The sequence below is a fragment of the Lycium barbarum genome, chromosome 8 (genome assembly GCF_019175385.1).
Source record: "Lycium barbarum isolate Lr01 chromosome 8, ASM1917538v2, whole genome shotgun sequence".
Taxonomy (NCBI): Eukaryota; Viridiplantae; Streptophyta; class Magnoliopsida; order Solanales; family Solanaceae; genus Lycium; species Lycium barbarum.
The window spans coordinates 15,791,555-15,803,697 of NC_083344.1; the positions used below are offsets into that span (position 1 = coordinate 15,791,555).

The following is a 12,143-nucleotide window of genomic DNA, read 5'->3' on the forward strand; positions in this document are numbered from 1 at the left end:
CGTTTTTTTACCTTCTTTTGATGTAATGATTCAACTAGAACTATTGTGTTTATAGATGACTATACTATTTCTAATTGTCACCAGTTATAAAAGAGGACCGTATTGCGGTGAAAAATGTAACTCTTTTGTGAAACGTATTTGTTCTAGTGACCGATGGTGACAATGGTGAAATTTATTTGTACATGAGAAGAAAACAAGAACTCAGTTTTATATTATGTAATATCTATGTTTCAGTATATATACTCAGTTTAATAATGATTTTGCAATTTTTAAATGACAAATAGGTGTCTATGGATCCTCAACAATTGTGCGACGTCGAATGCTTTATCATCCTTGAGGAGATTATGGTGCATTCATATGTTGTCTTTATTTGTCTTTTTATGGCTATTTACAACATAATTTTAAGAAGACAATCTAGAAATAGACGGGTCACTCGATATAGCACAGGTGCTAGAATTCCTAAAATCGTGTCTCATCTAAATTCTATCATTCGTGACAGTGATATTGTATGTATTGATAAGCTTAGGATGGATAGAAAGTCCTTTCACATTTTAGCTTCTTTAGCCACGAATATTGGAGGATTGACAGACACTAACAATATGTCAAGCACTGAAAAGCTAGCAATGTTCTTAAATATTTTGGCTCATCACGAGAAGAACAGGTCTATCAAAGTTGATTATATTAGATCGGGGTGGAGTGTAAGTCAAGCCTTTAATGAATGTCTAAGAGAAAGTCTCAAACTAACTCGATTATTACTTGTTAGTCCTAATACAGTGGCCGAAGATGAGACTGATGATCGATGGAAATGGTTTAAGGTAGGTAAATTTCAATATAACATTTGATTTACTATATAAAGATTTAAAACATTATCATGTAAGTATTTTGTTAATTTATTTATAGGGTTGTCTAGGTGCATTGGATGGTACTTACATTCCCATTAGAGTTCGAACTATAGATAAGCCAAGATACAGGACACGGAAAGGAGATATAGCAACTAATGTCTTGGGGGTTTGTGATAGAAATCTTAACTTTACTTATGTCTTACCTGGTTGGGAGGGATCAGCCGCTGATGGTCGTGTATTGCGAGATGCTGTTGTACGAAGGAATGGTTTGAAAGTACCCGAAGGTATGCTTTATACAGAAAGACTTGTCTATTCTTATTACCTTAAAAATAGAATAATATTTTAAAGTAATTATATTATTTTTTATATTTTTTAGGCAATTATTATTTATGTGACGGAGGATATACAAATGGAAATGGTTTTCTGTCCCCTTATCGAGGATATAGATACTGGCTAAGGGATTGGCAAGGTGACAATCCACCACCTCAATGCCGAGAAGAGCTGTTTAATATGAAGCATGCTAGGGCGCGCAATGTTATTGAAAGGGCATTTGGTGTATTGAAAGGACGTTGGGGAATTCTTAGAAGTCCTTCGTGGTACTCGGTTAAGATTCATACTAGAATCATTAGTGCATGCTGTTTTTTACACAATTTCATTCGAAGAGAGAAGGAAGTTGATCCGTTAGACATGGAAACAAAATTCAACATGGAGGATCAACATGAACCTGAACATGGAAATATTGATACCGTTGAACCATCCGATGAGTGTAACAGTTGGAGGGATGAGCTAGCTCAGTCTATGTGGAATGAAAGATCTAGCAATTAGTCTTTGTAATTTTTAAGTTATGTTTTCATTTTGTGGTGCTTGTACACTTTTGGTATGGTTTTCGTCCATTGGAAGATGTAGTAGCTAGTGATATTTTGTGAAGACAAATAGTGAATCTTTTTGTATGTCTCACATTGCTGTTTGTGGAGACAATTCACCTTAATGTATATCTAACAATATCTTTTTGAAGACAAGTAGTGAATCTTTACGTATGTTTTTACTTCTTTTTTTAATATAAGCATGTATCTATGAGTTAGTCTCACATTATTAGTTTTCCTGAACAATTTAGTTGTATATATTTATTTTTTTTGGTGATGGATAAAATATTTATAAGTGAGTCATAAGTTAGTAAGTGACTTCACATCTTCTTGTTAAGGTTCTTAATTATTTGATTGCAAATAGAAAATACTTGCTCATTTCTTGCTATGTTGTTTATTTGATCAGCTTTGGTCAAGATCATATTGACGGAATGAGTAATCACACATCATCTTCTGACCAAGCATCAAAAAGGTCGAGCCGAGCAACACCTCAGAGTCGAAGGTCATGGACACTAGAAGAAGAACATACTCTTATTGATGGTTTAAAGGATTTGTGTGTCAAGGGTTGGAAAGCGGATAATGGCACCTTTTGGCCCGGATACATGACGGAATTGGAGCTTTATTTAAACAAAATCCATCCTAACTGTGGATTGAAATCTCAACCACATATTAATTCTAAAATGAAAGCATGAAAGAAGGATTACGGGACTATAGCTTTATTAAAAAGTCGTAGTGGTTTGGGCTTTCAATATGGTGAAGGATGAATTATGGTTGATGATCCAAGCAAATGGGATGAGTTTGTTAAGGTAATGAAAATTTTATTTTCTGCTCATCGAATATGTTGTTAATAAAGTTTCTTAACATGTAATTTCTGTTGCATATGCCAAGTAAAAGAGAGATATGACTTTAGTAGTTTGACTCTTTACTATGCTTGTCCTCAAACTCTAAAGTCACTAACTTAACTAAAGGAAGTAATATTGTTTTATGTCAAGACTACTTCCTTAGCTCTACGTTAGGATTGTGAACTTCACTAACTTAACTAAAGGAAGTAATATTGTTTTATGTCAAGACTATAATATCATGTCTATTCTTGGACTTATTCCTTTTGTTGCATCAATTTGTATGGTTTGTGGTATTAATTTGTATACTTATAAAGTACGTATGTTGATTGAATATGTTGCTTTATCCTATTTTATTATAGGCTGATCCAAATGCCAAAGGAATGCAAAACAAGACATAGCCATTGTTCGAGGATTGAGAAGAAATATTTGGAAAAGATAGAGCAACGGGAGAGTTTGCAGAAGGGCCGGAAGATGCTTTTGAGGAAATTGTTAGGAGCCAAGGTCAAGGAGTTTCTAATGACAGGAGATTAGGATTTCTTATTGAAGTTGATGATGAAAATGATGAAGAAGATGCTAGACATGAACCTGATGTAGCCTCTGGAGAAGCGAAAAATGCTCATAGACCTAGTAGAGCTTCTCAAAGTGCAGATAGAGCTTCTGAAAGTGTAAATCCCGAACACCAACAAAACCAACAACAAGGTAAAAATACTAGAAGCTCCTCTTCTAATGTCAATGATAAAGAGAAAAGCAAAAAAAGAAAAAGAACTGTTGAAGATGTTAACGAGACAGCTTTAAGAAGTTATTGAGAAGTTACCATGAGACAACTAATCCTAACCCCCCATACACCCCACGTCCAACTCCCACTTATCTGCACCATGCACACACAAATATAGAAGCCATCTGTAGAAAATTAATTCCTTGATTGATTATGATTGAATGTCATCAATATATACAAAAGACTTGCCTAATTCTAGGAGATATTCTAGCTATACATAATATTCTAGGAAATATTCTAGATGTACATAATAATGACTAATATTCTAATTGTACATAATAATGACAAAATACAACGGTTATCACACCCCCGCAGTCGAAGCGGGAGGTGGACGAACGCTTAGACTGTCCCGAAAGTCATCAAAACAGTACACGCGGAAGCCCTTTTGTAAAAATGTCTGCAATCTGATATCGGGACGGAACATGAAGGACACGAACCTCACCACGGGCAACTTTTTCGCGAACAAAGTGTATGTCCATTTCAATGTGTTTAGTGCGCTGATGTTGTACCGGGTTACCTGATAAGTATATCGCACTCACATTGTCACAATAAACAAGTGTCGCCTTTTGGATCGGGCAATGTATCTCAAGGAGTAAATTCCTGATCCAGCAGGATTCAGAGACAACATTAGCAACTCCCCTGTATTCAGCCTCGGCACTAGAACGAGATAGTGTAGGCTGACATTTTGAGGACCAAGAAATCAAGTTGTCACCGAGGAAGACACAATAACCAGAGGTGGAGCGTCTGGTATCCGGGCAGCCACCCCAATCTTCATCTGTATAGGAGACTAAGCTGCTGACAGTAGACTTATAAAGATGCAAACCAAAATCGATAGACCCCTAAATGTAGCGCAGAATACGCTTAAGAGCAGCCATATGTTCATTATGAGGGTCATGCATGTGGAGACACACCTGTTGGACGACATAAGAGATATCTGGTCTAGTGAAGGTAAGGTACTGCAAAACCCCAGCAAGCTGACGATACTTAGTCGGATCATCAAATGGTGCATCTTTCGAGGCACTTATCTTCGGCTTTGTGTCAACAGGTGTAGGAGACGGGCTATAAAGTGACATACCTGCCCGTTCCAGGATTTCTTCGGCATATTGCTTCTGTGATAAAAATAAGCCATCTGCATTACGAGTAACAACAAGACCTAAGAAATAGCTTAGTGGACCAAGGTCTTTCATGGCAAACTCGGCACTTAAGAGTGCCATAATAGACTTACAGAGATCGTCTGAAGAGGCCGTCAGAATGATGTCATCGACATAAAGCAGTATATATGCAATATCAGAACCCCTGCGATAAATGAATAATGAGTGATCAGATTTGCTGTGTGAGAAGCCAATGGTGGCGACAAAATCAGCAAACCGCTGGTACCAAGCCCGAAGGACTTGTTTCAGGCCGTAGAGAGACTTCTTCAATAGGCAAACATGATCGAGAAAATTGGGGTCCCGAAAACCCAATGGTTGATGCATATACACAGTGTTAGAGAGATTTCCATGAAGAAAAGCATTCTTGACATCGAGCTGGTGGATGGGCCAAGAATAAGATAATCCAATACTTAGCACAGTGCAAATGGATGCCGGCTTGACCACCGGACTGAAGGTCTCCTCACAGTCAACACCCTTCTGCTGAGACCTGCCATCACCTACAAGACGGGCTTTATGCCTCTCAAAAGAACCATTAGATTTCTTTTTATGACGGAAAATCCACATTGACCGAATTACATTAACATTAGCAGGCCGAGGAACTAACTCCTATGTCTTATTTTTAATTAGAGCATTAAATTCATCCATCATGACATTCTTCCAATTTAATTCACGGAGAGCACTTATGGGATTTTTGGGTAATGGAGAGATGGAGGTCACTAGTGGTCTCGGTGTTAAGGTTGGAGGAATATTTCAAATTGGGTTTGAAAATGCCATTACGGGACCGGGTCGTCATGGGGTGTGGCTGCTGTGGGGAGGGGGCCGTAGGTGGTGATGGCGGGCTGGAAGGCAGCGTTGCAGGAGCAGCGGGGAGGGGGGGGGGCTGCTGCTGGGGACTAGCAGTAGCTGCGGGTGGAGCCGGGGGTGGAGGTGGGTGGGGATTTAGAGCGTTGGGAGATGTATTGCCAGAATTTCGTTGTATATGATGAATGATGTATGGATTAACATTATGGTTCAAAACTTCATACGTGTGAGAAGTAGGAGTATGAAGTTGTGAGTATGGGAATGTGTGTTCATCAAAGACCACACGACGGGCAACGAAAAAATTTCGGGTTGACATATCATAACACTTATATCCCCTATGATCGGAAGGGTACCCAAGAAAGACACAAGGAGTGGACCGTGCTTGTAACTTATGAATGGTGGTGGATGGAAACAAAGGAAAACATAGACACCAAAAACCCAAAGATGGGAATAGATAGGATCTTTTTGGTATAGGAGTTAAGTAGGGGAAGAGTATCCTAGAACTTTAGTAGGGAGAATGTTCAAAAGGTGTGTGGCCATAGAAAGTGCATGATGCCAAAAAGAGGGGGGCATCGAGGCATGGGTGAGCAGGGTCCGAATTACATTATTTATGGATCGGATGTGACGTTTGGCTTTTCCATTTTGAGGAGATGTGTGAGGGCAAGAGAGGCGGAATTGCATCCCATGTTTTTGAGTAAAAAGTTGAAGTGGCCCGTTATCAAATTCTTTCCCATTGTCACATTGTAAATTTTTAATGGACCTTTCAAATTGAGTTTTGACAAAAGCATGGAATGAGGTGAAAAGAGAGTAAACTTGAGACTTGTTAGAGATAGGAAAAGTCCACAAAAATTTACTAAAATCATCAAGAAATAGTACATAGTAACGAAGCCCATTAGAGCTAGCTACGGGCAACGTCCAAAGATCACTATAAACTATGTCAAATGGAAAAGCAGTGAATGACATCGATTCATAAAAAGGTAATTTAACTTGTTTCCCCAAAGTACAAGATGAACATAAAAACTGTTTGTTCCTATTACATTCAATAAAATGCTTGCTATGAAGAGAGCGTAAAGGTTGGATTCCCGGACGTCCTAAATGACGATGCCATAAATCAGGAGACAAAGCAGTGAAGACGGAAGGAGATTTTGAAGGTGAGGCCTGGATGACGGTGGAGAGTGGATAGAGGTCCCCGCGACTGTTACATCTCATTAGTTTGTTCCCCGTCTAGAAATCCTTCACATAAAAACCAAACGGGTTAAATTCAACAGAAACCCAGTTATCAATGGCAAATTTACGGACGGAGATAAGATTTTTAATGACTTGGGTGCATGCAATACATTATTTAAGGTGAGAGGGGGGTGTGGAGGTGAGAGAGTAGTGTTCCCGAAACCATAAATTGGAATTACATGCCCATTACCAACAACAATGCGATGATTACTATTGCTCAAATTGAAATAAAACGAGAGTGTACCTTGGTCCGAGGTCATATGTGATGTTGCGCCGGTATCCATGTACCAATTCCCATCCGGTGGAGCGATAGAGAAAGTATGCATTGCCGCCTCAATGTCCGTCGGAGCGTAGCCAATATGGGGCTGGGCTGCCGAGGCCGCATAGGCCTGTTGAGGTCTGGTCCCGAGAATACCGGGCTGCATCGCCGGTCAGGACTGCTGCCATGGAGCAGTCGGGTAGGGGCATGGTGGAGCAACCCACTGTGTCGGCCACTGCCCATATGGAGGGTACGGGAGGAGAACGTGGCGCGGCTGCCACTGACTGGTGCCTCCAGTCGGCCACTGGTTGGTGCCGCAGCCAGCGTTCTGGCCACCCCCACCGCGACGGTTTTGCCCATTGTTCTTTCCATTATTTTTCTTCTTGTTCTTGTTGTTATTAGTCCTGCCATGATTGGAACTTGAAGAAAAATTATTCTGAGAGTTGGAGTTAACATGTTCCATGTTCCATGTTACCTGGTTGGGCACCGCCAGTAGAGGCAATAAAAGCCGCATTCCCGTCGGCTTCCTTGGAGAGACGATTTTTGAGCGTACGTTCCGCCAGTTTGATTCGGGATCGAACGCTTTCAAAAGGTGGTAATGGGTCTTGATTTTGGACAAAATCAACTGTGCCAGAGTAGGCCTCTGGTAGGCGACTATTTGCCACCGGAGCATCCACATCAGCTAGCCTGTCCGCCAAGGTTTTCACATGGTTGCAATACGCATCCGCACTTGAAAAAATTTCGAGAGAGACAGCAGCAAGTTCTTCCTCGAGATGGGTTGCCCTAGAACCCTTGTTGTCTTGAAAGATGGCCTCCAACTTCTGTCAGGCTTTCGCCGCGGTGTCATCCTTCACCAATATGGCTTGAAGTAATTCAGGAGAGATCGTACCATATATCCACTGTAAGACTGCCGCATCAAGACGATCATAGAGTTCAGGATCAGCTGCCCGTAAGGCATTAAATTTGGCCTTAGGAAATCAATTCCTTGATTGATTATGATTGAATGTCATCAATATATACAAAAGACTTACCTAATTCTAGGAGATATTCTAGCTGTACATAATATTCTAGGAAATATTCTAGCTGTACATAATAATGACTAATATTCTAGCTGTACATAACAATGACAAAATACAACGGTTATCACCATCAACTGCACAAAAAGATATATATGATACGTGACACATGAACACAATACACAGAGAGAACATAGCATATTCACGTAAGGAAAAAAAAGGAATCCCGTTCAGAAATTTTCTATTTATTTAATCATTGTTCACTTTTTAGTTTCTTCTTTTCTTCTTTATTTGGAATATTATACTCACACTCTCTTTTTAACAACATACTGACAGGTTGATATTGATTTTTTGATGACTATGCTGTGTCAATCTGCAGAACCGTTTAACTGTTCCTTTTAGGCTAAATATAGGTAAAAATTTGAGGCTTAAAACTCTTTAATTTTTGCTTTTCCTGTAATTTAATTAATTGACGTACTCCTACAATTTTTGGTGTGATCTAGGAAACCAATAAAAGAGGAGTATAGATTAAAGTTTTGCAAAGCAGTTTTAAGTCCTGCAGTTTTTGAGATTATTTTCTAGCCTTTGTGGCCTTAGAACTGCAAGAGATTGGTGGTTTTTGTTTGAAAATTCCTTCGGTTTCTGAGATGGTGATGGGTATTTTCTTTGATAGGTGAATGTGGTGACAGAGGAAGTAGAAATGCCTTACGAGGTGGATCATGAGTATGATTATTTATTAAAGATTGTTGATTGGAAATTCGTTATTTATTCAAGCTTGCTGATTGGAAATACAGGAGTTGGAAAATCTCCAGAATTACGCGAAATGAATTTTGTTTGGAGTCTAAATTCACCATTGGCGTCGAATTTGCAACTAGGACACTTCAGGTTACTTTCCAATTCTTTAACTTCCATTTTCTAAGTCTTATACTCGACCGTATATTTCATGGAATATAAAAGTAGTCTATTTGATTATGTACAAATTACATTTCACGCTAACATGACCTGAATTTTAGAAATCGTGGTCCTAAATAAGTCATTTTCTATGGCTATAAAATCATGTTATTTTGTGCAAAATGAGAAGTTTAAAGTTAAAAGAATTTATAAGAATAGAAATGTGTTAATGAGTAAGTAATTTTTCTGTCTAAAAGCATCTAAGAATGAACTGGGAAATGTATATACAATATAGTATTAGTAATAGACATGAAATATTGATGTGGTGCAGGTCACAGGGAAGACAGTCAAGGCACAAATATGGGACACAACGAGGCAAGAAAGGTACAGAGCCATAAACAGTGCTTATTACAAAGGATCCGTGGGAGCACTCTTGGTCTATGACATAACCAAGATACAAACTTTTGCAAACGGCACTGATAAATGGTGTTCATGAAAAAACAAAGAATCGAATCAAACTGATAATTGAACCGAACTGGAGAAAAAACACTACATTTTCTTGGTTTTGGTTTTAGATTTTAAAGACCGATAATATTTAGTTTGGTTTTGATTTTAAACAAATTATTAAAAAAAAAAAAATTGTTGAAATCTGAACTTGATGTGTGTCAAAAATAATTTATTTGCAATATCCAAAACTTAAGACAAAAAGGTTTATGGTTTTCATAATGGTGTTCAAATTCTTCTTAGCAACAACTTTAGAGATTGCTCTTTTTTCGGTGTCTCTGCTAAATGATTATTACGTCCTAAAAAGGGAGATCTTTGTGCAATTATCACATTAATTGCTTGAATGTTGTTGGTATTGTTCATTGTCAAGTTCCTAAAAAATAAGGAAAATGACTTCTTTAGTGGAAGTAGGGGAAACATGTTGCACAAGTGGCATTCTACATTGATTGTGTTCTCCTCACCCTCCAACACAGTTCATCTTCTCCCTCGCTCCCGTATCTGTCATCCCCACCACCCCACACCCCTACCTCTCTCCCACCTCCCATGGTATTTGTCCAAACGGAAAAGGGCCAAATATACCCCTGTACTATGAGAAAAGGGCTAAATATACCCCTTGTTATACTTTGGAGCCAAATATACCCCTCATCGGTTAAAGTTGTCCAAGGTGGACATCCGATCCTACATGGATGCCACACATTTGATGAGGTGGATGCCACGTGGGCATGCAACCTCAACACGCCTAACCCATTTTACCCCTTCCCTCTTTTTATTCTTCCACTACTAAAATTTCCTTCCCCTCCACCACCATTGCCGCCATTACCACCACCACCACGACCAACTCTATATCTAATGGGGGTTTGCACATGATCGGGGTCTATTTGGCCATTTTTGTTTTCTCTTGTTCTAAAAAACACATATTTCCTATATAATCATTCCATATCTCTCTTCCGGTCTGTGTAATTATCAACTACGTGTATATTCTAATACTAAAATCTGGACTACATTTCTACATCAATGTGTATATTAAATTATGATTTCATATTTGTCAAATGAATTTGAACCAATATAGCTGAATGGGGCATTATCAAATTATTAGTGAACTTATTTCACATCCCTAACACAATCTGCGTCATTAACGACATTGTTCTATTCCACGAAAAGAATGCAGTATAAATTTACTAGTAAGGATTTTTTTTTTTTTTGCACCTATGAATTTACTATTTCTCATCCCAATTTTCATTTACATTAGATCCCACCTTGAGAATTGATTTCAATGGCTTCAACTCTTCTTCTACTTGCTCTTTGATGGAAGGCACTTTCTCTGTTGATTTCTTTTTCTTCTTCTTACTGAAATAAATCTCCTCCACATTATCATTTTATGCTAACCATCTTCTTTGGAGCTTTATTTTGAGTTTCCATTGACGGTCCAGGGGCTTCTTCCTCAACAATCTTGTCACCTTCATTCTCTTCACTAGTTACCTGAGAAAGCTCACTTTCTCCATTTTTAAGGACTGAATCATCTTCAACTACAGCTTCTTTCAACTTGGGAACTACAGTTGGTCGTGATGGCAGTAATGGCGGCAATGGTCAGGGGCGGATCCACCCTTGGGGGTGGGGTGGCATGACACCCCCTAAATTAATAATTTTTATATACTTACGTCGCCAGCCCCAGTTGCAAATTAGATAAAGGTGTCACGGCTAGTAGACACAAGTTTGAATCTATCTTAAACATTTTTCGACTTCCATTTTTCTTTATGCTTTTTACTTCCTTTGTACTAGTAATTCCCTTTTCGGCTCTCCCAATTTTTAATTTATCTTTTTATTATTTATATTACCTTTCCTCTTTTTTATAATTTTATCTGTGATCTTTAGTGAGAACACACAAATAAAAACTTCAAAATTCCTTAAAATAATTAAGCATTTCTCTTAATCTCAAATCTGTGAGTATTTAAATTGAAAAACTTGGGTCTCAATGGAATTTTGGATTGCGATCAGAATTCAATTTTTTTTTTATAATTTTTTTTGTTTATTACTACCTCCGTCCATGTTTACTTGTCTATATTTGACTTGGGACACTCTTAATAAGTAATAAATAAAATGAGAAATGAATTGGAGTACTTAATAATAAGGGTAAAATAGGTATAAAATGGTAAATTATGTCTTGGTTTTTCAAACTATATAACTTACAAGTAAAAGTGGACACATATTTTTAGTATAATGGACAAATAAAAATGGACGGAGGGAGTGTATTATAAAAATTTATGTTATTCTATAATTGTTAAATTCAATTTAAATCTTACTACTTAAATTGTGATGGAAATTTCATAAGCACTGCTTAGAAAAAATATGAAATTTATGATTTATTTTTGAGAACTTGTAGTTTATCTAATTCTACATTTACTTATGGGGTGTATTTACTTATTGAATAGTTTTTCTATTGTTTTTCTTATTTTGATTGGTATAATTCCCTTATTGAAGATGTTATTTTACTTGTGCAAATTCATTTTTTAATATACATAAGAGATGCAAGTCCCTTGGTGAAATTGTTGATTTTAATTTTGTTGTTAATGGGTATAATTCCTTGTTTAAGATGTTAATTATGTTCGTTTCTTGATTTTTGAGATGTAATTTCATATTTGCAAATAAAAAAAAAAGCCTATTAAGTTGACCCTAATAAACTAAAAAGAGATGGACCCGATCTCAATATACGCTCCTAACAAGATGTACATTGAAAAAATTGTGACACCCCGCCGCCTTCAAATCCTAGATCCTCCTCTGGCAATGATGGAGGGGAAGGAAATTTTAGTGGTGGAAGAACAAATAGAGCGGAGGGGTAAAATGGGTTAGGGGTGTTGAGGTGGCATGCCCACGTGACATTCACCTCATCAAATGTGTGGCAGTCACATAGGATCAGATGTCCACTTTGGACAACTTTAACCGATGAGGGGTATATTTGGTCCCAAAATATACCG

At 37.9% G+C, this 12,143-nt stretch overlaps 1 protein-coding gene and 1 long non-coding RNA gene across 2 annotated transcripts; both read left to right on the forward strand.

Moving 5' to 3' along the window:
- The first annotated feature begins 527 nt into the window (after positions 1–527).
- LOC132607718 (protein ALP1-like) lies at positions 528–1,667 on the forward strand. The gene is made up of 3 exons (XM_060321796.1): positions 528–815; positions 901–1,126; positions 1,219–1,667. The coding sequence occupies exons 1-3, from the start codon at positions 528–530 to the stop codon at positions 1,665–1,667; spliced, it is 963 nt and encodes a 320-aa protein (XP_060177779.1).
- Positions 1,668–8,051: 6,384 nt separating this feature from the next.
- Positions 8,052–11,355, forward strand: LOC132605015 (uncharacterized). Its single transcript, XR_009568968.1, has 4 exons — positions 8,052–8,189; positions 8,450–8,488; positions 8,571–8,661; positions 8,999–11,355. It is a non-coding gene; the product is annotated as an uncharacterized LOC132605015 (long non-coding RNA).
- The last annotated feature ends 788 nt before the right edge of the window (positions 11,356–12,143 follow it).

Bases quoted from the DNA above. Each gene is read 5' to 3' on its own strand.
- LOC132607718 (XM_060321796.1), top strand. From the start codon at position 528: ATGGATAGAAAGTCCTTTCACATTTTAGCTTCTTTAGCCACGAATATT. The intron at 816-900 runs GTAGGTAAATTT...ATTTATTTATAG, and splicing joins ATCGATGGAAATGGTTTAAG to GGTTGTCTAGGTGCATTGGA. The intron at 1,127-1,218 runs GTATGCTTTATA...TATATTTTTTAG, and splicing joins TGGTTTGAAAGTACCCGAAG to GCAATTATTATTTATGTGAC.